Consider the following 27,168-nt stretch of genomic DNA (forward strand, 5'->3'; position numbering starts at 1 on the left):
TCAGAGATCTTTTATCCAACTGCCTATGGGTGAAGTGGGGGTGAGGGGCTAGGACAGAGTAGATAGTGCGGGTGAGGATAAAATGTGGTAGAAGGTACCGGAAAACAATTTTATTCTGGTAAATAGCGGTCATTTGTGCCCCAGCTAATATTTATCACAGAACTCTTAACTGCAATATGTGTGGTAACATCCGTTACGACACATTTGGCGATTAACCAGGCCACACGTGATTAGGTCCTTAAAAGGATGCATGGCATGGCCCTTGCAACCAGTGGTCGAGGAAGGGGTAGAGGCAGTGCTTGTTGGAAGCGTATAGAGGCTGGCCCAGAGCAAACAGTTCCCTCGAGAGAGGGAGTGGACCTTCTCTAGCTGTGCTCAGGAAGCAAGTGTGGGAGAAAAAGTTTAGAAAGCAATATTAAGGTACATTTGTTGCCAGAAAATGTCAGTCACGTGGCCTGGAATCACCCACGGATCTACATCCCAAAGCATGCTCCCACCACTATTAGGCTATTTCCTATAAACACATGCTTGTGATGTGTGCTTGTTGCTCATTAGGGAAGTTGTGTCATATATCAATACACAACTTACCATTTACAACTCGTCAACTTCCATACATGCTGAAAATGTAATTTAATTATATTATCAATAAGTTTAAAGTTAATCATATGCTTTGTGGCCAGTAAGGGTACCAAGTATATATATCTTGAAGTGGATCACGCCAGTCTGGTTAGCTTGTCACTGTTACAGAGGGAATGAATTATTGAAAAACGTCCAGAATGCATCCTATATATTTTGGGGTTAGCTTATGAACTCGACTTACTGTGCGAAGTCTAAACCACCTGAACAGAACAAGGTAGGGTCCGAGAGTAAAATCATCCTTACCCCCAAATCCCAGCTGTGAGCTGCCATCGATAGAAAGATGGAGAACTGTGCCAGAAGTTGTAAACAGGTTTTTTTTTAGCATGAGTACATAAACCAAATTAAGTATCTCTGAGTGCACGTGCAGAAGCATCCACCTGACTCTGCAGAAGGTCACCCTACCTACGGGTGATCACCAGGGGCATAGCTGGTAGCAGTATGGAGGTTGGCAGTGGTACCGATTCCCAGGTGTGTGTGAGGCCCACTTCACCCCAACTAGTAGAGGTTTCTTACTACAAGCAGGGGGTGGAGGCCCAAGTTTCCTTGTTTGAACTATGGTTTGGTGTGCTTTTCTCTGCCACGGGTAGTTAGCGGGGCAGTGTTTTCTCATATCCAGCAGCCCAGAGCTGAGCTCAGGAGAGCGCGGGTGGGTGTGTGAGATAGTGTACAAGTGGAATTATTTCCAGATAAAAATCCTAAATGTTCCTTTTTGTCCCTCATGAGAAATATGAACTACCAACTCTGTGTGGGAATGTCACGCTCTTGCTCTGATTGAAAAATATTTTGACAACTTGTTTTGACAGTGACTCCAGCAGAGGAAACGATGACACCAACTGCGAGAAGTAAGTTAGACTTCTAAAAACGTTTATTTTCTTGTACTTTTTTTTAGACTTTGCAGTTTGCCTTTTTGACAAAATTAAGGGGGTCATTATGATGGTGGTGAAACCCCCACTGGCAGTCTGCCGGTGGCAGTTTCACTGCCATAGTAAAGCACTTCTCTGCCTGCCAAATTACAATGGCGGGAGGTGTGCTCGTGGACACAAAGTCCGTCTGCCATGGGCCCGCCACAGGCAATCGTTACGATTGCCTGGCGGACCCACCCTGCATCAACAATATGGTGGCGGTGCCTAGCAGGCACCGTCCACCATATTACGATGCTGCCTCCCACCAGCGGTGTATGGCAGCAAAACCTCTATTCACAGGCTTGCAGGAATTGCATGTGGGGGCCCGTAGCAGGCCCCCCTTGTGTTGGGGGAGGTGGGTATGCACTGGGGCGGGTACCTATGGTACCCTCTACATTTCCCTGCACCAGCTGGCAGGCACAGCGTGGTGCCTGCAACGTAGTGCTGGGAAATACAAAGGCTGTATTCTGACATTGTGGTCGATGCTGCAGCCATCAGCTCCCTCTGCAATGTCAGAGATACCCGATGCGACCCCCACGGTGGCGGTCGCATCATAATCTCAATGGCAAAACTGCCGCATTACAGGCAGACTGTCCCAAGCCCCGGCATAATGGCGGACGGTTGGAAGTCTATCCGCCATCGTGATGACCCCCATAGTGTTTACAGTCATGTGCTGTAGTAAGGATACATTACAAAGTGTGGTTTGAAGTGTACTAGATGTATGTATTTGGTTTTAGTGAGAACTATCTCGGCCTTTGTAATTCCGAAGGGTATGGTTACTCTTGGTACCAGACCACAACTCCATAATCAGCAGACTAGTTGCATTTTAATAATTGGAAGCCAATATGAGGTACCTCCAGAGTGAGCAGTAGTGACATTGCTGTCAGATGGAGATAGGATCATGCCACATGTCATTGACAAATTGAAGCTATAAGTAAAGCTAAGGCAAAGGTTACTGTTTCTACGGCAGTAATTCCTTCAAGCTCCAAATTACCCCTTCACTTCGCTCCTACTTCAAAGCGGTTCCCCAGATATTGCATCTCTCCGAAGAGATTGAAGACTCAGGTATGGCATCAGGTATGGCATCGATCCCAGAGGCCATCTCCTCCCCTTGCCAATCATCATTACTAGCAGAAACATCGCCGCTGGACGTGGAGCATGCGTCAGTCATGGTTTTAGGAGAGCAACAGTCTATACAACCTATGTCGTCTGTGCAGTCTACGCAATCTCTGCTAAAACTTCCATCAGCAATAGAGCAGAACATACCTTCAATCTTAACTACAGCACCGACCACGGAGGCTGGCGAGTCAGACTTTTTTGGGCTAGGAGGTGCATCAGGGGGAGTAGATATCGATACCTCTTCAGCTCCTACCCTACCTGATTCTGACTCAGTATTGCCACCCTCTTCCTCCTCTCCGATGACGGCAGCCTCTATTTTAGAGATGTTTTCTGCTCTTACCTTGGAGATAAGGAAGGGATTTGCGGAATCATCCGCTAATCAAGCAGAGTTCAGAAACTACTGTCAAACATTAGATAGTAAAATTGATGGACTAACAACAAGGACTGGAGCTTTAGAGGAAACGGTGGGTGTCCACTCAATCTATTTAGATCAAGCAAAAGTGGATATTCAACAACTTACAAAGGAAGATTTGGCTCTCAGCGAGAGGATGGAGACTCTTGAAAATAATGTGAGGCGGGGGAACATTCGTATTTTGAATTTTCCTGAAGGATCTGAGGGCTCAGATATTAAACAATATATTGCCTCCCTATTGAAGGAATCACTGAATTTGGATCTTACCATAGCAGAATTGTCGGCTGACATTCAAAGGATTCACAGGGATCCCTTTAGATTGAATCCTCAGAGGCCTAAGCCTCGTAAAATTCTCGTAAACTTTCACACCTACACCTTAAAAGAGCGTATCTTAAATTTGGCCTTGAAACAAAATCCATAGCTGGGAAGGGTTTCACTTTTCTAATTAGATCAGACCTTTCTAGGGTGACTCTTGAAAAGCAATGGGAATTTGGGAGGCGCCTAGACGCATTTAGGAATCTGGGTGCAACCGCTCAGCTTATGTTTCCGGCAGCTCTTAGGGTAATGCATAATAATAAGATGTTTAACATCCGGTCTGTACAAGCAGCTGATGAGCTATTAATGGATCTGGGTAAGGGTACCTCTAAGGAATAGTAGATCCTTTCTAAACATAAAAAGAGTCCATCTATTTAACTCCCTGCTTTTTTGATTTGACAAAATTATATGTGAAACTTGAGTTTCCCATCCCACTCTAGTGCACTAGATAATATGACCATAATCTTGGCTATTCTCTTTTTTCTTCTTTGTAATTTATTTTTTTTTCTTTTCACTTTTCTGACACACTTTAAACTAGGCGGTCTTTTCCTGCAGGAGGCCAACTGATGGGGCACTATCTACTGGACATTGTTCCGGTTAGATAATGCAAGGGTTCTTCACGGGGGGAGGGGCACTCACCACGGCTTGGTGAGTGCCAAGGGGTGGCAAAAACATAAAAAAGTCCTCAATAACCTAATTAGCATTCTTAGGAATAGTAATCTGTATATTATTTATACTTGTTTTAAGGATGATATGATGGTGAACTCAAACATTCTTGTAGGGTATAATTTTTTTATTCGCATTGGAATTCTAGAATTGAGATGAGTAGCATTGGTCTTTTTTCCTGGAACGTCAATGGCCTGCGCACCAACCCTCGAGCTAACAGAATCTTACAATATTTGAGAGATTTGGATGTGCAGGTCATTGTGTTGCAGGAAACCCACTTAACACATAGCGAAATGACTGCTTTGACTAAAAAGAACAGATGGATTGACTTTGCCGTAACCACTACTCAGACATCTCACACTAGAGGGGTTGCGATTATTTTTAAGAAAAAAGCTAAAGCCAAGCTGACCTGGCAAGCTGTTGATCCTGCTGGGAGATGGGCCATGGCCTCAATACTCATGGCTGGGTTTTCAGCCACCATCGTCGGTTATTATGGTCCGAACCAAGACGATCCATCTAGTTTTTTCGCAGCTACTAAATGTCTCAGGACATATAATATTGGCCGGCGATTTCAATATCGTGTTGGACCCTGTTCTGGACAAGTCTCCCAATAATAGATCTTTGGTCTTGTCTAGGACTAGGTCCTTTTTGTTGGATGCTATGAGGCAATATGGTTTTATTGACATCTGGCGACAAAGGTCGGACCAACAACAAGGGGTTTCTTTTCGAAATTTCAAATATCATCATAAGTCAAGGATAGATTTTATCCTAAAAACTCAAAGACTGGCTGATTCTGTTAACACAATTGACTACCTTCCTTCTCATCTTTCCGATCATTCGGCAATTAAACTGGAATTATGTCTTCGTTCTAAGAAACCCTCGAATACATGGTCTTTTGATCGGTCACTCCTCACCAATGATGAAGATATCTTATATCTTAAATTGGAGACACAGAATTTCTTATTATCAAATAATGGTTCAGCTTCACTCAGAATTATCTGGGACTCTTATAAAGCTACCTTAAGAGGGCTTATAACTGCTAAAGTTGCTTATCGTAGGAAAAGTTATAATGAAAAAATGTCCTCCATTGAAGCAGAAATGGCCCGCGTCCAACACGATATTGATACCAACAGCGCAGCCTCAGGGGCTATGTCAGACCCTCTTCTAGATCAACTGCGGATTTTAAGAGGAAACCTTGCATCTATGTTAAACTTGAGAGTTCAGCAGAGATGGGAAGCCAGCAAGCTGGCTCATTTTGAATATAGTGAAGGGGCTGGTAGGTTACTGGCTTGGAAGACCAAAGTAGACCAGGTCCGGAACAACTTAGCATCCATAAAAGTAGGAGATAACATCTACTCCTCAGATGATGATATTAGGACATCTTTTAGGGAATTCTTCCAAGAGATATATCAGGAGGACAAGGTTATTACATCTGAAGCCATTAAGAGCTGGTTGAATAACATTACTTTACCTTCCTTTTCACTGGAGCAATCACAATTTTTGGATAAGCCCATTACAGAAGAAGAGGTGAGATCAGCGATTAGGAAGGGTAAAAAAGGGAAGGCATCGGGACCGGATGGGCTGCCATCCGAATTATATAAAATCCTGGAATCAGAAATTGCTCCCTTCCTTACGATTTTGTTCAACCAAATCCTTGTAGAAGGAGTATCCCCACCGACATCATGGTATAATGCCTCGATCACCCTTATTTTAAAAGCTGGTAAACCAAAAGAGACCTGCGGCTCTTATAGGCCAATTTCCATTTTGAATGTGGATTATAAAATCTTTACCACAGTTTTATCAACTAGACTGGCCTCTATCGCCCCTTCGGTCCTTCACCCGGATCAAAAGGGGTTTTTGAAAGGTAGACAACTCTACGAATTAACTTACGATCTGATTGGAGCCATAGACATGGCAACAACAAACAATCTACCATTGGCCGCCCTAACACTAGATGCAACCAAGGCCTTCGACAGGGTCAATTGGGGATACCTGTCGGAGGCCCTGACTAAGTTTGGTGTGGGGGAAAGGTTCCGCAAAGTGATAGGCCTCTTGTACAGCAATCCATCTGCCTGTCTCCTAGTTAATGGTGACCTGTCGAGCCCTTTTTCCATCTCTAGGGGAACCCGGCAGGGGTGCCCGCTCTCTCCCTTGCTTTTTGATTTTTACATTGAGCCCTTTGCGCAACATCTAAGGGAGGAGACCGTCATTAAACCTTTTTGCTATCAAGGTTGGACGAGGAAGGTAGCATTATATGCCGATGACGTGCTAATATTAACATCTGAGGTCACCACTGCTTTTCCGGCAATCTTGAAACTAGCCAACGCATTTGGACACATTTCGGGCTATGAGATTAATGCCGCGAAGACGGAAATGCTTATATGGAATGATGAGAATGCTGTAACCGAGATGCAAGCAGGCAATTCTTTGCGTTATCTAGGCTTGACGATAGTTAAGGATATTAATAAACTGGTCCAAGTAAATCTATCTTCAGTTCTTAAAGAGTGCCGCAAGCTTCTCCAATCATGGTCACATTTGCCCCTCTCACTACTCGGTAGAGTTAACCTTATAAAAATGACCATTCTTCCAAAAGTTTCTTTCTTATTTAACACCATTCCTTTATATTTTGATCATACTATCTTAACTAAATTCCAAACCAACATCTCATCCTTTATTTGGAATAACCATCTCCCACGTATTGCGTGGAAAAAATTAAGACGGCGACGCGATAAGGGTGGTTTAGCGGCACCAGATCTAAAAATTTACGCATGGGCCTTTCAATTATCTCATTCTCGAATGTTGCTGAAGGCTCCTTTAGGTTCTGGGGTAGGCCTTATGTATGCGGCTATGCTGGATGGGGAAAATATTAATCGCTCTGGTTTTCTTTTTAAGTTTGGTAATCCTAAGTTCTTTAAAAAAATTAAACTGAAGATTTTACAAGGTCTGGCTAAAACTTGGACTGATGTCACGAAATCTATAAAACTAAATTATTTCTGTGAAAAAACACCGTTGTGGGGGCTACCTGATATTCCCACTTGGCTTGAGGATACTTTAGCCATCCCTCTCAGACAGGCAGGTCTGGAGGTCTGGGGAGACCTTTTCTTCGAGGGGGACCTACTTTCATGGGAACACTTGCAGGCTAAGGTTGGCCCCAATCTTTCAAGATTTAAATATCAACAGATTCATGGTTGGACTGTGGCCTATAAAAATTCTATCGCTAATAGGAACAAACCTAAACTTGGAGGCCACAGCCAATTTGTTTCTGACCTAGTAGTCTGTGAGCCAGTAAAAAAAGAAGTATCTAAATTGTATAACTTCATTCTAGAGGAGTCGGATGGAGACTTTACTCTACCGGAGTCAACATGGGGCTTCGTCGTGATGGATCAAAATTTACAAAATCTTTGGAAAACTTCTTTTGAACTTTTGTGGAAGATTGTTAAACCATCCTGGCTTCGCAGAAACCATATCTTTACCCTCCATAGGGCATACTATTCCCCTCTTAGGTTATCTAAGTTTGTAGGAGGAGAGCTAGTGTCTTGTGCTAGATGCGGTTTGACTGCTGCACCAGACACACACATGTTTTTTGAATGCCCACTATTAACTACATACTGGGAGGACATCAGAAAGTACCTTACAGAATCGCTGGGTAGCCCGGTTATTATTGATCTGCCTTTAGTGATATTTAGGGTATCAGAAGCTCTACAAAATCCAGCCACGTTTCTAGTATTCTATGCTATGCTGCTTGCAAGAAGGGAGATATGCAGAAAATGGAAAGACTCTTCACCACCTACATTTAGTGATTGGCAATCTTCAGTCTTGCAGACCTCCCGCATGGATCTGGCTAGATCCGGTAATCATAGCAAAAGGGCGTTTTGGTATCTACTTTCTTGGCTTCATTGATTCATCCGGGGTTTTTATTTTGGCTTTTTTTCCCCGGGTCCTATGATTGATCTCATATGGTACTTAAATATTTTGTACCCAAGGAACAGCCGCTAACCGGTTCATGCCCGGCCACACTTGGCTGCTAAATTACCCCAAGGTTTGCCGCAGACCGGTAAATCATTGACTTTGTGCCTACCTGGAATGTGGTTGACAGCTGAGGGTAAAATGGCCCCCAGAAAACTCGTGTCCCTACCAGTTTATGTAATAAACTGAGACAGCTGTCTTTCTATAACTTCCTTCTGGTACTTTGTCTATATGGTGGTTATGAGGACACACAACAAAAAAAAAAAAAGGAAAGTGTGTGTCCCTGACGTATCCTTATGAACATATATGGTAAATGGACATCAATTCAGACTACACTATTTTGGTTATATGTCTGTGTTTGTTCTTATATGACCTTGAGATTGTGACAGCTGTACACTTGTCCCAGTCTGATGTTGCATCATGTGTTATATCTGTGTCGATGTCTGAATGACTTGACACTTTCACAGTTCTTGAAATGACAAGGCCAGACAACATCTGTGTCAATAGCAGACATGACAATGATTCAGCATAAATTGGGATAAAGATGGTGACTCCCATTACCTAAAATTGGGAAAATGGTGACTCCTGTTACCTAAGATGGAGTTGGGCCGACTTAAAACAGAGGTGGACCTTACTGGCTTTAGATCATCCCCAGCTTGTACATCTGAATGTGACGTCATCAATGCTCTTAAATCACTAGAATATAAAAACGTCTCAAACGTGACAAATTTGTAAACATAATATACAAGACATTTTATAACATGAGATAAAAACAATTACTATATCATATATAAAATATATATATAAATATATATATTAGTTTATGTATTGAGAAGAACACATATCACAGCTCCAAAGTCCATGTATAGTCTGTTCAAGTATTTCTTCATTTCCAAACACTTGAGAAATTTTTCATCAATTGAATGTGAAATAGTTGTTCAAGCCTTCATTAATTAATCACAGTTCTTCATAATTAATTGTGACATAAAACAGCCAACACGTGTTTCGCGAAGGTTACGCTTCTTCAGGGCTATTAAAACAAATGTATAACATATAATCGCTTGGTGGAGACATCACAGACTAATTCTATGTTTATACAAAAAGATTTCAAAGAAGTCAAACACATTGTCCTTCAGGTGAAAAGAAACCCATCCATTTGATCCCATTTCCCCAGTAAGCAATGTGAGATATACAGACAAAACAAGTTGAGGAAATCCAGAATTAAATACAAAAACAGAACAAATTAGATAGACGACAAGTTAGTTGGGACCCATTAATCTCTAATATTTTAATACAAAAATCGAAATGTCAAACATCCATTAGGATCATATCACTAGATAAGCCTCATTACTCAAAACACTTTGTGCCAAATATCAAAGTATAGTATTTCATGAATCTAAACAGAATGTAGAGGACCATAGAAGAGAATGTATTTCTGTACCTATAAAGAGCATGAAGCAACCTATTCCTTGATCTTCAAGTTCCAATGTTCCTGTGTCCGTTTAGTGCATCTAATAATCTTCTATAAGTCTCTTCTAATGTCTACGAAAATATAAATATGACAAGCATTGTATACTGGCAAAAAATATATAAACAATAGTCCATTCAGCCTATTTTCTTATTCTATGTTTCGCAAGAGAAAATCTTTATACATATTATTTTAATGAGCATTTACAAAAAGATACATAACCTACAAAAATCCTGATAAAAGATAAAAAAAGATAAAAAATAAAGACACCATAAGCAGCAGAGAGACCAGAATGTACTTATTTTTAAAAACCGCTATAAACATCAGTAAAAATCCAACGAAACGGCAAAAAGATAAACCCTGTAGGGAATTATTCTCTTAAACTAACCGTCTCAGAGGCACAAAAAATACAAAACAGGCACATTCTCAGGCCACCTGGATGAACCCCACTGTGTTAAGATCTTTTAACAATGGTCTTTCTGGTCTCTCTTCTTCTGCTGCTTATGGCGTCTTTATTTTTTATCTTTTATCTTTTTCAGGATTTTTCTATGTTGAATCTCTTTTTGTATCATGCATCTTTTTATAAAGGCTCATTAAATAATAACTATAAAGATTTTCTCTCAGGAAACATAGGATCGGAAAATAGGCTGCATGGATTATTGTTTATATATCTTTGCCAGTATACAATACTTGTCATTGATATTTTTTGTAAACGTTAGAAGAGACTTACAGGAGATTATTAGATGTACTAAAGGGACACAGTAACATTGGAACTTGAAGATCTAGGAATGAGTTGCTTCATACTCATTACAAGTAAAGAAATACATTCTCTACTATGGTCCACTACATTCTCTTTAGATTCATGAAATACTATACTTTGTTATTTGGTATGAAGTGTTTTGAGTAATGAGGCATATCTAGTTATATGATCCTAATGGATGTTTGACATTTTGATTTTTGTAAAATCTTGGACCTCATTTGTTCAATCAATCAATCAATCAATCAATCAATCAATCAAAGCATTTATATAGCGCGCTACTCACCCGGAGGGTCTCAAGGCGCTGGGGGGAGGGGGTCCGCTACTGCTCGAACAGCCAGGTCTTGAGCTGCGTTCTGTTTTTGTATTTAATTCTGTGTTTTCTCAACTCTGTTTGTCGGTATATCTCACATTGCTTGCTGGGGAACTGGGATCAAATGGATGGGTTTCTTTTCACCTGAACAACTATTACTTTTACTTCTTTGAAATGTTTCTGTATAAAACATAGAATTAGTGTGTGATGTCTCCATCAAGCGATTATATGTTATACATTTGTTGTAACAGCCCTGAAGAAGCTAAACCTTCGCGAAACACGTGTTGGCTGTTTATGTCACAATTAATGATGAAGAACTGTGATTAATTTATGAAGGCTTGAATAACTATTTCATGTTCAATTGATGAAGTATTTCTCAAGTGTATGGAAATGAAGAAATACTTGAAATAAAAGACTATACATGGACTTTGGAGATGTGATATGTGTTCTTCTCAATCTATGAACTAATGTATTATTCCCCTGTGAGGGAAACAGGGAATTGAGATTTAGAGCAGGGCATATTTTCTAATTCCCTTGTGTGAATTCTATAAATTTATATATATATATATATATATATATATATATATATATATATATATATATATATATATATATATATATATATATATATATAGAGAGAGAGAGAGAGAGAGAGAGAGAGAGAGAGAGAGAGAGATATAGATAGAAAATGGCATATGTAAAGAGCAAAGCAAGAATTCTTCTGAGACATGCATCGTTACAAGCAATTTATGAATATACGTAAAACACAGTCAGTCTAAAGTGTGTTCTAAAAAGAGATGCGTGTTGGGGATTAAGCATACCAGTGATGTAAAACTAGGCCAGATTAAAAATAGGCAGCAAAAAAAGGAACAGCAAATATTTTAAAAATCTGATTGAAAATCGTTCTAGTTTATAGTGCAGGTTCTGCGGTACATAAATTGGATTCGGGTCACTGGGTGATTCAGATCCTGATTTCTGTCCTAATCTGTGTTTGCTGTCATCAGTTCGCATACATGCTGGACCAGCAACTGGTTGCTCATCTCAGGCACTCAGAACATTAACAATTAATCAAACCACTCATCAAGTGTTGCATTAAAAAGTACCACTGGTGAGACTGATCTATCAAAGTCAGCATCCTGTAGAAAGGGCATATGCATTGCCTTGTCTCTCGTGCTCTTGTAGTGGATGCAGCATTTCATTCATATCAAAATAAGACACGGGGGCTGGTCCAGATGCAGGTCCAAAATGATTTCCGTTGGACAGTTTATGCACCAAAACACATAATTCACATGTATAGCATCCATAATGCGAAAGGATAGCATTCAATTTTCATTGACTTTGGAAAGCCAAGAATGTCCCAAATAATATGCATGAGTCTCTCTGTATCATGGTTCAGCTGGATATGTGTTCTCCATGTTTCCTTGTCGGAACAGGAGAAAGATGACAATACCTTCAAACAGGCTGGAGAACAAAGAGTGGAAAGATGATGATATCAGTCCGAATAGTGCTTCAAATTTAATCACCAGACCAGATCTAATGATTTTAAAAAGATGGCACAACCGGTTGTAAAAGACAAATTGACATTGTTTGCACTATATCAGCAAATTGCGTTGGATAATGCATGAGTAACGACCTCTAAAGCAGTTCTGGCTGTCTGCAGATTATATAGTTCAGCCTCAGAAGTCAAAGGGACTTCTTTTCGAAGCAAAACTGACAATCATTTGTTTAACTTGTCAAAACGCATATGCTTCATATCAATACTGGGCCAAGGGATACTTCTAATTATGTTACGAGGTTGCAGGTACTTGGTCCTTTCAACTCTGTATTGTTTTCAAAACAGTAATCACATATGGCTGGCCGAGTTCCAGTCCACAGCAAGAAATATTTGTTAAAAATAAATAAGACCCACATTCAGCAGTTCATGGTGTGTGGGGATGGATGAAGTAAGAATTACAGATAAAACACAAATTAACCTTGGCATCAAAGCGCTACACATTCCATGCAACAATATAGTGTCACACAGAAAGGAGTGACCCTGGTGTTTTCTGCAATTTGCTGTACTGATATATAAAGTGTCATCTTCATTTTCATTTGAACACATGTAAGATAAAAGGAACTTCCATGAATGAAACAATTGTGAATTGTGCTTGGTTTAATACCAGCTCACAGATTTATATTTTTGACAGTCTTGAAACTGAAATGCTGTAATCGGTAAATAAAATATACCATGTATTAATCACGTCACTGGTGGTGTGTCACTAACTTAAAGTGTTGCTTCTTCCGTTTGCTCAATGCTCAGCAGCGAATATGTGGATTCTACTTTTTCTGTGTTAATGTTAAATTGTAAGGTACAGAAATGGTTGTTTCGTTTAGAAGTTGCCAAGGCACAAAACCTGACCTATGTCTTTGTGAGGCCTATATTAATTGCAGGACAGCTCTTAAGTGAGCATGTTCATATTGTAATGACCCCAAATCCCATTGAATTAGCTCTAAGGTCGTGGACAGAATGTTGTTTAATGAGTACACCCTTTTAGAAAGTGTATGCATTCCATTGTCAATAACTTTAAATACTGCTTGCAAATTCTTTCTGCATCTTATTTTCTGAGGATATGTTTAACTCATTGTAAATTACATGTATTCCTGTTGCCAGGAGTCTTTCATATCTAGTGGGATGTGGTCTTAAAAGAAAAAACCTTAACTAAAGTAATATGTTCTTCCACGGCTGAAAGTGTGGAATGTTCGAGCCATCGCTGGCATAGCTTTCCTACACTAAATGTATTGACTGTTACAGGTATTTGCGTGTTATAATGTGGATCGAGACAATTAGCTTTAGGTCCAGGATTACAAGAAAGAAAACAACACATGCAGGTGTTGGAATAAGGCTAAGCCTTCAAAAGGGGGCTAGGTAGAGTTATAAGTTCTGTTTTGAATCACCTCATTTATATTTGAATCTGACATATTTATTTGCAAGTGACAGTTACTGAACAGGGTCAAATTAACTTTTGATATAGAAGGTTTATTTAAGTATTACATGGTACCAAACTCCAGTAAAGTAGTCTGCTGGATAGCTTTGTGCAGAAAAATCATTTGTTTGGCTATATCGCATTTACGAAATAAACTTCCTTTCTTTGAATTTGCCATCAATATTTGCATTCCAATACTCATATCCCTAGAAATCCATAGATAGCCAGATTCTGACTGAACACAGTGTATGTTGGTAGTGGTTTGGTATTTATGAGGCAGTTGTGGCATCCGTAAAAAATAGAAAGCTGAAGGGCTTGATCTCTCATCACTCTGAAAATAAGGGAATTTCCTCAAGAAATTAGTTATACTGTTAGGAGGTGGAGTCTAACCTTCTTTTCACAGGTGGCTGTATCAGAGTGGGTGACATTAGACAGATGGTCACTGACTTCTTGGATACTCTGCAAAGCATTCAAACATTTCTCAAATTTATCTTCATCCGCCACCTCCCAAAACTATCTAAGCTAGGCATATACATAGGAACTCTGAAGAGAACCTCGAATGGGGTCTCCGAATACTCATCTATGCAAGTCATATAATGATCACTGCACTCCACACAGGTTATGTTAACAACTTAAACCTGAAATTGAAACCCTAGCAGTCAAGGCTTGTTTAATCATGCCATTAGTATGTTCAACTAAACCATTAGACTTGTCCTTCAATAAGTTGCTAAATTGCAGACAAACTCCCAGAGCAGACATTGAATCCCTGTAAGCCCTAGAGTTGAACGCAGGACTGTTATCTGAGTGAAATTAATGTGCTGCCCCTATCACTACCAGACACTGCAAATCCTTTACAACTGCTGAAGCACTGAAATCAAGAACATGACAATGGCTACAATATGTACTTATAATGGTTAACAGAATTTACTGGACCAATGTTATCTAAATAAATCACCCTCAAAGCAATGTTGGAGACTGTAAGAGGAGTTGGCGAAGGTCTCTTGACAGTAGAAGGTTTTATCTGTTAACAAATGTCACTTTTTTCTGACATAATCTTTACTCTCTTTATATAAACCAGGTCACCAGTAGCATTGCTATGGTTACATTCACTCTTGTGTGGGAGATGCCAATCTCTGATGACCTTATTTGATTACATCTAATCTGGACAGTTTATTAGGTATTATTCTGTCTCCTACTCCTGGTAGTGTGACTACATGAGTATAGTCTGAATTAAGGGTGTAAGAGTGCTTGGGAGGAAAGCCTGTGGGAGGTCTACCTTGCTTGGTTGTGTGTACGGTCAAGATATCTATGTTGATCTTTGTTTGTGATCTGGTTAGGACTGCTACTCTAATAGTCTGAATTTCAGCATTCACAGCTATGTCGGCCACCCAGTTCACTTTGGTGTGAATTCCATCACGCGGATGGCCCACAGTGTGTACCACCTGAATCAGCAGAAGTTTATCCTGTAAGACAGTTAACTTTCCCTAAAGGTGTTTATTCTTTTTAGATTTTCTCTTTGAAGTTGTGAATCCATTTGAACGCCAATGTTGTAAGTCAAGACTGTAATCTTGAACACAGAAGGATTAATCGGATACTAGTGTGGGGACTGACAAGTCAGCCTTTTGTAATGCAGGTAACGGGGCATCACGTACTGCATGTTGCGCAGTGCAATCACCTAGAATTTTAGTGTGGGTGCGCTGTGTACTGAATTCCCTATCTTTCACTGCACCTTGCATTTTGTTCCTGTCACTGGTTGATCAGAGCCATACATGTAAAATAGGCTATGATAAGACTCAATGTGCAAGGTAGTTGGAGTTGGAACAACATATTGTTCATATAAGAGAAAAGCTGAAAAGCTTGTGTACAAAGAGTAGGATCATAATGAAACTTTATATGCATTGCACTTAAAGAGGCCCACTGCACCCAACTCGGGTGGCTGCCTCTAATGCTGGCATGGGTGAAACAACAATCTTTCATTTTCCCTGTGCCATAGGGCGCTCCTTCATAATAGCCATCTGCACACCTGCAAGGATGATTTCAATAAAAACAAAACGATATTTGGCTGGGGAATACAAGTGAGACTTCTATGCAATAGGAACTGTCTGTCCCTCATTGTAGGTAATGTAGGTATAACCTAAGTGACTTGGTATGATTCTACCAGTTTGGTGTTACCAGCCGTGGCCGGTACAGGTAAGAGCGGTGGGGCAAGTCAACAGATGCTGGGATAGGAAAAATAATATGAATAAATAAATAAAACCAATTACCGGTAAGTGGTTTTATTTATTTATTTATTGTTCCTATCCCGTTGTCTGTTGATATCCCCCACCCCACCGCTTTTACCTATACCGGGCACACCAGGGTATTATTGTCCCTGGTTTGTAAATATTTAGTCACTATCATGTACGTTTGAGGAGCACACAGAGTGTTTATTTGTCCACTGTTTTGATGAAATTGTGGGCGAAATCAAGTTATGCAAGGGCGTCACTCACTCAGCATAGTGTGGCAAGTAAGTACATCCACAGTTGAGAAATCCCAGAAGGGACTGCCACTTCTTCAGTATATCGGGAGGTTGCAAGGTAGCACACTTCTTAAGAAAATCAGGACCTAAAACCTTGCCCTTGCTGGATAGCCGTAGGAAGATCCCTGTCAGGTGGGCAATCTTCAATTTTTTTGTAAGTTAACTCTGTAATCGTGTGATGATAATTTGGTCACAACTCTATCCACCCCCTTCAGGTGTACATCTAAATCATCACCTGTAAGATAGATATTATCAATGCTAAGTTTCTAAGTTGGATGGGCTCGTGGTTACATTTAGCATACATTTGTGATTGTGTGTTGCTGTGAGCCTCTCCTGTTTATCAATTAGAGGCCTTTTTTTTGCTGATATTTTTCTAGGTCTAAGGAAACTTTCACTCTCTTTATTAACATTTTTTCCAAAGTTGATCTTTAAATAATACTTGCATGGCTAAAGTAGCTTAGGCAGGGTTTCTTTCAAGCCTGCCATATTAACTTGATTTCTTTCCACTTATTAAGGGGTTTTGCGAAAAACACAACCACACATTTGTATTTGAAAATAATCACACTAGTTTCAAGTTCCGATTCATGGTATATATTTAGTTGTTCTATTGTCATCATGCGATAACATCGTTGAACTTGTTAAATCCCCAAAGTGCACCAAAATAAACAGACAGTGAGACATTGAGTCCAAGAGGATAAGGTGAAAACAGATGGAATTCATTCTGGGATTAAAGCCAAAACCATCATTGATTTATCTTACGTTTCCTCCCACCCGACCCTACTGCCAAAACCCCCATTGCTTTTCACAGATTACTCAGAATTTATTTATGATTCTTTCAGCTCAATTTCATATCTGTTGTCCCAAAATACTTTATGCATGTAATTTCTGCTTCTCCTTAACCCTTTTCATGCGTTCGTCGGCCAACGGCCGTAGCGAGCACTTCCTCCGTAGTACTGCGCACGTCCGTTGGGCGACGCCCGCACCGCAGAGGAATTTCGGCCGCGGTAAAGGGGTTAATAATCCTTTCTTAGTAGTGATAACACTTGAGTACACTGCACCACAGAATTTCATATCATGCTACAAAATTCAACACCACACCACATAATTCAACTCCACTGCATGCCACTTCACGACACACAATACCTCTCCACATAATTACACTACACTCAATACCACATAATTACTAGCCACATAATTCCAGTGCACACCATGCCACATAATCCCACTACACATAACTCCAATCAACACCACACAATTCAATGCCACACAGTTCCACAACAAACAATTCCACTCCAACCCACATAATTCCACACCACATCACATACATCCACTCCATAACATATAACTAGAAGACATCAAAATTGACTATGCCAATAAACTCTCAAATGACCACGACCTATTGGCTTTGCCAATGCTTGTTTTATATGGGGAGACTTTCGTTATCCTTCACCCTGCAAGCCTTTGTATGGTTGTTCTTTTCAAGAAGAAGCACGCGGTGGTACCAGGTTAAATGTGTTTAATGTAAACAGTGCTCTGTAGATGTGGGTTTTGACAGCACAGTTGTCAAATAGTCGCTTTGCTAACAATATAAGTAGTGGTCTTCGGGTCTACCTCTTCTAACCATTGGCTTTCTTTGACAATCTTTAAGCCATTGACTTGAAGCTTTAGCAATCACATCTTAGCCTAACCTGTGGCACAGAGTGTTTATCTTTCACCTGATGCTATTAGCAGTTTGGCCGTATTAGTCCACCACCACTTGAGCGAGGGTCTTCTTTACACTATAGCCCTCTGTCTTCACTCCTGCTGACCCTTTCCTCTATGTTTCACTCGAGTGTACTAAAGCTACGTGCTAACACATTAAGCCCAGACGCATTGGCTTTGCTAGTGCTTATTTGAGATCTGGTGTGGTGGCGCCCCGTTCATAGCAGAGTACTGTATACAATACACAACGAGATAGAGAAGGGGCGCTTACCTGTAGGAATTGCTTTGTGATTGTATCAGAGAGGTATGAAAGCATCATGCCGCGGGAATGGAGCATACTTGAAATATATGCAAATTCGTTATCAGGTGTTTTCATTGCAGTGTAGCTGACGCTTGTGGAAAACAAGCACTGGCAGCACAAATAGATCCATTGCTTTGAAAGTGAAAGTCTTTCTTCATTGGTAATTATTTAGTGTGTGATTTACTTGACTCATGCTAAATTCTGAGCGTATTCTGAACATGGGGTAGCTTAACAAATTACATTCATCCATCCATTCATCCATCCATTCATTCATTCATGGTTGTTGGATTGTTGAATGGGTGAATGTGAAAATCAATCAAAATATGGTTGGATGGATCTGTGAATGATTCAATGCTTGGATGGATGGACGCGTAGATGAGTGTATATATGAATCTAAGAGTGAATGCAGGGTTAGGTGGCTGAAGAGATGAGCGTAAGACTGGACGGATGAACATGTGAGTGAGTGCATGGATGATAGCATGGTACAGCAAAAGTTGTCAATCACTCTGCAGGTGTTTGACATATTTGTTTTTAATGAATAAATCTATTGCTCCCTTACGGCCACTTAGTCAAACTGCATTGCAAATTCAGCCCTAAACACGTACTGCACAGGAATCACACAGACCCAGCATGGGCGTCCGCAGGGGGAACAAGGAGGGGCACGTGCCCCTACATGTCCCCCATGCAGATGCCCATGCTTTTATGGACGCCTTTTGTACGTAATTCTGAGTCCCGCAGGGACCAGAGCTGTTCCCTGCCAGGGGCCTCAACTCCCTGATGGGGGACCTCACACTCCTCCTCGCAGCCACTCCCACCCATTGTCATTCTGTCTGATGCATAAACTCAGATGCATGCACACAAGCGCTCACATGCACACACAGCATGCTTTAACACATTCACACACACGCACACGCACATGCAACCAGACACGCACAGGTGCATGCACTCAGACGCATTCACACACGCACTCACGTGCACACACAGGCACACATGCAGGCATTCACACATGCGCACACACACATGCAACCAGACACACCCACGCACAGGTGCATACACATGCACATACGTGCTCACATACACAGACAAAAACACATGCAAACATACACACACACACTCTCACAAACACATACACACACATGCACAAACACGCACACACACACAGGTCACATTTATTAAAGGAGCATTTTCAAACAAACTATTGGGTTTGCCAATGCTCACCTGTTTTTGCTAAACAGGCTAGCTGCTCCCTTCAGGTACTAAATGGAGAATCTTCAAATCTTGAACTCTCCATAAAGGGGCCCCTCCGGGATCAGCTTGTACAATAAATGCTAGGAACCCCCAGGACTGTGTGTGCCAATGAGTGGTAGTTATCACTAAAACAAAATTAGTATTTATATGGATTGAAGAGAGTGACCCTAAGTTAAAAAGATGCTGTTACACACATGTACATAGAACAGCTGTCTTAGTACTCACGTGAAAGGGTGTGCTGTTGTCGCAGGTTACTTGTGGACTCTCCTGGGGGAGTCTTCCGGTCACAGAGGGAGGCAGAAAGGAATCCAAGGAACCTAGCCTCAGAGGGAGGCAGAGAGGTATCCAAGGAACCTAGCCTCAGAGGGAGGCAGAGAGGTATCCAAGGAACCTAGCCTTAGAGGGAGGCAGAGAGGAATCAAAGAAACCTAGCCTCAGAGGGAGGCAGAGGGGAATCCAAGGAACCTAGCCTCAGAGGGAGGCAGAGAGGTATCCAAGGAACCTAGCCTCAGAGGGAGGCTGAGAGGTATCCAAGAAACCTAGCCTCAGAGGGAGGCAGAGGGGAATCCAAGGAACCTAGCCTCAGAGGGAGGCAGAGAGGTATCCAAGGAACCTAGCCTCAGAGGGAGGCAGAGAGGTATCCAAGGAACCTAGCCTCAGAGGGAGGCAGAGAGGAATCAAAGAAACCTAGCCTCAGAGGGAGGCAGAGGGGAATCCAAGGAACCTAGCCTCAGAGGGAGGCAGAGAGGTATCCAAGGAACCTAGCCTCAGAGGGAGGCTGAGAGGTATCCAAGAAACCTAGCCTCAGAGGGAGGCAGAGGGGAATCCAAGGAACCTAGCCTCAGAGGGAGGCAGAGAGGTATCCAAGGAACCTAGCCTCAGAGGGAGGCAGAGAGGTATCCAAGGAACCTAGCCTCAGAGGGAGGCAGAGAGGAATCAAAGAAACCTAGCCTCAGAGGGAGGCAGAGGGGAATCCAAGGAACCTAGCCTCAGAGGGAGGCAGAGAGGTATCCAAGGAACCTAGCCTCAGAGGGAGCGGGGAGGAATCCAAGGAACCTAGCCTCAAAGGGAGGCAGAGAGGAATCAAAGAAACCTAGGCTCAGAGGAAGGCAGAGGGAATCCAAGGAACCTAGCCTCATAGGGAGGCAGAGAGGTATCCAAGGAACCAAGCCTCAGAGGGAGGTAGAGAGGTATCAAAGGAACCTAGCCTCAGAGGGAGGCAGAGAGGAATCAAAGAAACCTAGCCTCAGAGGGAGGCAGAGAGGTACCCTATGACCCTAACCTCACAGGGAGGAAGAGAGGTGCCCTATGACCCTAGCCTCACAGGGAGGAAGAGAGGTATCCAAGGAACCTAGCCTCAGGGGGAGGCAGCAGTGAGGTGCCCCAGGACCCCAACCTCAGAGAGAGGTAGAGAGGTATCCTATGACCCTAGCCTCAAAGGGAAGCAGAGAGGTACCCTATAACCCTAGCCTCACAGGGAGGAAGAGAGGTATCCAAGGAACCTAGCCTCATGGGGAGGCAGCAGTGTGGTGCCCCAGGATCCCAGCCTCAGAGGGAGGCAGAGATGTACCCTATGACCCTAGCCTCAGAGGGAGGCAGAGAGGTGTCCTGGGGCCCTAGCCTCAGAGGGTGCCAGGGGGTAATTTTAGGGTTCCAGGCGGGAAAGGGTGTTGGTGTGCTAGGGGGTCATTTTAGGGCTCAGTGTGGGTATGGGGTTTGGGGTGCCAGGGGGATAATTTTAGGATTCAGGGTGGGTATGGGTTTTGGGGTACCAGGTAGGTAATTTTAGGGTTCAGGGTGGGTATGGGTTTTAAGGGGCCAGGGGGGTCATTTTAGGGTTCAGGGCGGCTATGAGTTTGGGGGGCAGGGGTAATTTTAGGGTTCAGGGTGGATATGGTTTTTGGGGTGCCAGGGGGGTGATTTTAGGGTTCATGGTGGGAATGGGTTTTGGGGTACCAGTGGGTTATTTTAGGGTTCCGGGTGGGTATGGGTTTTGGGATGACAGGGGATAATTTTAGGGTTCCAGACGGGTATGGGTGTTGGTGTGCCGGGGGTAATTTTAGGGTTCAGGGTGGGTATGGGTTTTGGGTTGCTAGGAGGATAATTTTAGGGTTCATGGGGGTATGGGTTCTGGGATACCAGGGGTCATTTTAGGGATGAGTGGGGTATGGGTTTTGGGGTTCAAGGGGGACAATTTTAGGGGCCAAGGCGGGTATGGGTTATGGGTTTTGGGGTGTCCGGGCGTTAATTTTAGGTATTAGGAAATGTATGAGTTTTAAGGGGCCATGGGGGTAATTTTAGGGTTCATGTGTGCTCTATTTGTTGTCCAGTTTCAAATGCAGAATTTACCACTTTTTTTTCTCAGCTTGGCCTGAGCATTACCTGATCCTGATTGTCTGCCATTTTAGCCCCGACCCTATTGATTAACATTAGCCACGCCCCTTCATTTGCCAGGTTAGCCCCCCATGAAAAATGTCTGTGGACGCCCATGACACCCAGTAAGAAAGGGATTGAAGGACAGTCCTATTTGTATTAATTGAAGATCAGTGTGCCATCCTTGGGCCCACAGGCAGAGATGCATAATCACTCTTTACATGCAGGTGCAAACTGTGAAGAATCCGTTTTCATTCCGCAAATCTGACTTCATAATTTCCAAAACGTTTCACCTTGAAGGCAAGTGCCCAAATATAAGCATGTGAACTATGTCAGAGCTGCCCTTAGGAGGTACCCTGGAGAAAGGAGTACACCCCCTTAGCTCTTTAATAAATACTGCCCATGCAATCCCTACATTACACTATTCAATGATAAAAATACAGATCAGATCCCCTAAACTGCCAGGCGGCGCTGGTTTTCGGCTGTGCTAATGTGACCGTGATGCTGTTTAGCACCAAATTCCATTTTTGGAAAAAATTGCTACCATCTCTGATTTTTGGTGGACGGATATGATTTCACAAAGTCAAAATTAAGGTTCCTATTTTGTCTGCTAAAATATAATGAATATAAACTTTGATTTTTGCTGCTACCAAAAGCACTCACTCCATCGAAAGGGAGGGGACCTACTTACCAAACCTTACAACTATGCAGCATTAGGCCGATTAGACAAAATGCAAACACTGATTCTATCCTACCACAGACTAGTCTAACTAAAGAAACAGAGTCAAATGGTGCACCCATAGAAATATGTGAATAGTGCTTCTTGCACAACCACTAAATGTGGCTTAATTGAGGTCCTAGGGAACTTTTGGGTTTTCCAGTCCAGAGCAATTTTTGTTAAAACAGCATTTTGATTACATGATTGATAAGGTGCCTTTTTTTCTTTTTTAAGTTGCTCCCAGTGACCCCAGCAACATGGTCTCCCGGAATCCAAAAGTAGGAGGTAAGGTGTGAGTTTTATTCATGTATTTATGGTTACAATATCGTTGTTATTGAAATGTTTCTTGCAATAAATGTTGTTCAGTCAAACAAGAACGTGCACACCTTCAGTCATTGTGCAAATATTCTCTCTTCCATAGACAACTCCACTGATCCCAGCGAGTTGGGGCCTGGAACTCTCCAAATGGACAGTAAGCATTTCATTTTGTGACTCAGCTCCAATATTCATTTCCTTTTCGCTGCCTGTTTCTGTGGCGCTTGTCCAAGCATAACAGACCCAACATCATGTACAGTAGTGCTGCACGAGCCAAGTGCGACTCTCGTCCACCTTGGCTGGGTGTGAATGTGCTGCAGAGAAAACAAGCATTGAAGGCAGCCAATAGGAAGGCTTTGATATGCTAATGTGTGCAACAAAGGCAAGCACGAATGCTGTCTGTAGGAATTAGTGCATTAAAGCCATCCGCTGAAATACTGTTTATTGTTTGACCATTTTCTGATTTATTCTGGTGCTTTGTGCCGTCTGCATGACTGGACGAGCTACGACAGTTAACATGTTTTTTTTTGTTTTTTTACGTGAACCAGAGTACTCTATCTTGAGATTTTTGAGTGGAACAATTGCGAGGTTTTTACCATTACCACTTTTGAAAACAATTTTATTTTCTATTTGAAAATATTCCCAATATCTACAAACAGCATCCTCAACTCCAATTAGGATTAATCATTCCATGGTGCTGGCATGGGTTCTGAGTGGCATCACAAACATCTGAAGCTTTGCTCACGTTGTCAATATGATATAGTTCTCATCTCTGTACACGACTTAGGGGGAAGGAGGGTGATTCACAAATACATACATAACCTTACTGATTATGTATTCTCTGTATTCTAATTGGTTCATAGACCAATTATAAGAGCCAGTTGAAGATTTTGAGCCTGGTCATGGCCACAATTGGGCGCCTGCCACAAAACAAATTATATAGCCTCGGAAGCTTCATTGACACATTCTATAAGTCTTGTAAGTGGTCCAACTGGCACAATCCTTCTTACTCACTCAGCATCCCCAAGAGTCTCTGATGGAGTAAAAATGGCGCTGTTGAAACTAGATTAAAATCCACAAGACCACGGCCCATACCTTCCCATAGCATTGCTAAACATTGATGATACATTTTACACTAGAATCTTAGTAGCTCAACAACAATGTATGGGCTACTCTAATATCACATTACCAGTCAGACATTGTTGGGGGAAGATAGGCTTGGGGTAATGTTGGGCTAGCTGTTGACATGCTGAGCAAGATATACAAAATATGTTACTTATAGCACTCTATACCTAGCAGGCTTTCGACAGGGTTAAAATGGCTGTATATTGTGAAACTCCTAAATAGAATGGAACTTGACTATAATATAAAAAAAATACATCTTAAGTATTAGTTTAGACCCTAGGTCAAAATTTGAAGATAATTGGCGATTGCACACCAAATATCACTGTCCAGAGGACCAAAGCAGGGATGTTCCCTTTCCCCACTTGCCTGAGCCCACATGCTAGGAATGTTAATCCACACGAGCATGTCTGCCCAGTTCACACTTCCAATGCATTAAAAGGAGAGGGGCCATCACAAGCCAGCTGTATCAGCCCTGTGAACTCACTCCCACATTTTATTGAGTGAAGTCTCAACCTTTTCAGACATTTCAAGATTCACGGTCAATTCTCCCAAGCCCACTGGCATTGGGGCTCTTGACTATCTTAGAAGAAGAACGAAACCACATAGCCTTATTTACTCCGCAGGTACACATTACATATTTCAGAACCATCTTTCCCATGGAGCCCTTGCTCTGTGCACTAAATATTCCCAGTGTACTAAACATCCTACATAAGGACTTATATAAAAAGGGGACATCTGGTGATATTGTGGCTGGGTAGAGTAGTCAGTGGTATGCTAATTATGTGCCCTAGTTACTGTACATTTTACAAATGCTTCCACATTTAGTTACCCTTTCCACCATTTGGTTGGTTCAGTAGACGCCCATTAATTTTGCATGGAATAAAAAAAAACACAATGACACAAAAGACATCCTATACAAGTCTACAACTGAGTTAGGTATCAGAATGCCCCACATCAGTGATTTTGTAAGAGCATCCGACGTGAGGCCGAAAGTCGACTTGTGACACCAACCACACATAAAAAATTGGGTCACGGTGGATCAAGATAGAACAAACCTCCCTCCGCAGTATCTTTAGTGGCTACCTCCCAGGTTTAGGCATGTGCCAAAAATCAAACTATTATCAGTAGCTGCACTGCTTGAACACTGGGATGTAGCAGTGTGACATAAACAAGCAACCACATACCAATTCCTGCTAGCACCCACAGTGTTTAACCCATTACCTCCTCGTCCTGTCTTCCTCGCCACAGTAATATACATATGAGCCTCCGGCTCCACACAGAACTCCAAGTAAAATAAAAGAGCAGCGCTCTAGTCTCCCCTCCCTCCTCCAATATGGCCCCAGAGGCTTCCTCCAATCACATAAAAGGACACATATCAAGCAACTCAGCCTGTTCTTTTTTTCTGCACTTCTCCAAGTGCTGTGGTTTCCCTGCTGGTCAGGTGAGTGGGACGGGGTTCCTGCTTTAGCGGTTCCCTTTGTCCTGTGGTATCTAGTTGGGGGATGTTAGTTTGCTGTGTGCTGCCTTAGGTTTATTTTACATGATGTCACTTTATTTTATTAAGTTTTGTTTCCCCCTTCTATTGCCTAGCTGCCTCGTGTCCTGCTTCAGCGGACTTGCGTGGTTCTGTTTGCCGGCATGGTTTTTTGGTTCTGTTTTCAGTTCTTCTACACTTCCTATGCGGGACGCTTGTGTCATAATGCCGTTATTTGTTTTTTCACCTTTCCCGGCCGCGCGTCCTGCTGAGCGGACGTTGCACGGCCGGGTGCGGGATCTCAGGGAGCCGGGGGCTTCCGTGGTGTTGTTTACGGTCTACGACCTTACCTGATGACGGTCTCCACGCCGGCGGCGTTTTTCTGCCTCTTCGTTTCCTGCTGAGCGGGAGACGCATTTAGGGGAGGATTGGGCTTGGCGCGCTGCGGTATGGACCTCTTCCTACTGCGGCGCGCGGCTCTTCCGGTTGCTTTATTGTCTTCAGCTTCGGTCCGGGTGGAGTTTGTTCCGTTGCCTAGCAACTGGGGTCCTTCTTTACCTGGCTGTTCTTCGTGATGCCTGTGTTTGTTTGCTTTCACTGGGCTGTTGGTCATGGATTCTTCTAACGTGGATGATCCTGATCCTTTGAACGTGGCTTCCGGTTCGGGGGTGCATGTTCCCTCTATGGAACTTTTGCAGCAGATGATTAATACTGCTGTTTCTGCTGCTTTGCAGGGTCATGTTCCTGTCCCTCCTCCTAAAAAGGCGAGGGTTGATGGCGCTGCTGCTGATGCTGATTCTGATAATGAGGAGGAGGTTGATGTCAGGGGTCGCTTTGTGCAAGGTGCCGACCTGAAGGAGGTGCTGGGCCACATTCGCGAAAACTTGGTGTTCCCTGCTTCTGTGGTGCCTCTGGAAGATGATCTGTTCTCGCAAAATCGTCGTCCCGAGCCTGATTCTTTGCCTCTCCATTCCTCTGTCTTGAAGGTCCTGGAGAATGAATGGAAGGATGTGGACAAAGGTTCCTTTCCTCGTTTCTTGAGTAAGAGGTACCCTCTTCAGGATTTTGCGGTGAAGTACCCTGCCTCCATGAAGGTTGACTCTTTGTTGGCGAGCATGTCTTCACATGGGTCCGTTGTCTCGGAGGACTCTTCTCCTGCTGACCTGGTTGACCGTAAGGTGGATGGTGCTGTGAAACGCACTTTTGCGGCTGCCAATTTTTCTATCAGGGCTGCGGCTTATTCGTCTTACGCTATCCAGTCCTTGCTCAAGGATTTTCAGTCTCTGTCGGAGTTTTTGGACCCGGGGGAGGATGTTTCTTCTACCCTGGCGATGATGGAGCAGCAGGTTCGTCTGCTGTCTGATGTCTCCTTTGATTCGCTGGGGGCTGCTGCTTCTGCGGCCGGATCCTCTGTGGCTGCGAGGCGTCAGTTGTGGCTCCGTTCCTGGAAGGCTGATGCTGCCCAGAAGAACTTGCTCATGAAAATACCTTTTTCTGGGGTTAAACTTGGTTCGTCTCTGGACGACATGGTGAAGAAGACGGCGGAGGACCGTAATCTGCTTGCTCCTGACCGTCCTGGCAGATTCCGTGCCTTTGGTTCACAGCGGTCTTTTGGTGCATCGAAGAGGGGTCGGGCTGGTCAGCCCTTTCGTGGACGGGGGCGTGGCCGGGGTGCTCCTTCCTTTGATAAGTCCCGGTTCTCCGGCGCTTCTGCCTCCTCCGCTCCTGCTTCCAAATCCTGACTGGGTCGCTCCTGGTGTGGGTCCGGTTGGGGGTCGACTCACTTGCTTCCTGGACTCTTGGCGGGAGACTGTGTCGGACCAATGGGTGCTTCGAGTGATCTCGGAGGGTTTGCGCATTGGATTTGCCCGGACG

At 42.9% G+C, this 27,168-nt stretch overlaps 1 protein-coding gene across 2 annotated transcripts in view; it reads left to right on the plus strand.

Annotated features, from left to right (window-relative positions):
* The window catches only part of OC90 (otoconin 90), a 619,335-nt gene that overhangs the window by 335,221 nt on the left and 256,946 nt on the right, over positions 1-27,168 (plus strand). The window contains exons 9-11 of one of the 2 annotated variants that reach the window (XM_078685553.1): positions 1,443-1,481; positions 22,614-22,664; positions 22,801-22,851. In XM_078685553.1, coding sequence (XP_078541679.1) covers positions 1,443-1,481; positions 22,614-22,664; positions 22,801-22,851 — 141 coding nt within the window. The remainder of the gene's footprint in view (positions 1-1,442; positions 1,482-22,613; positions 22,665-22,800; positions 22,852-27,168) is intronic. The other variant, XM_078685554.1, reaches the window with a different exon arrangement.

Source organism: Lissotriton helveticus, chromosome 4_1 (genome assembly GCF_964261635.1).
Source record: "Lissotriton helveticus chromosome 4_1, aLisHel1.1, whole genome shotgun sequence".
NCBI classification, from domain to species: Eukaryota; Metazoa; Chordata; class Amphibia; order Caudata; family Salamandridae; genus Lissotriton; species Lissotriton helveticus.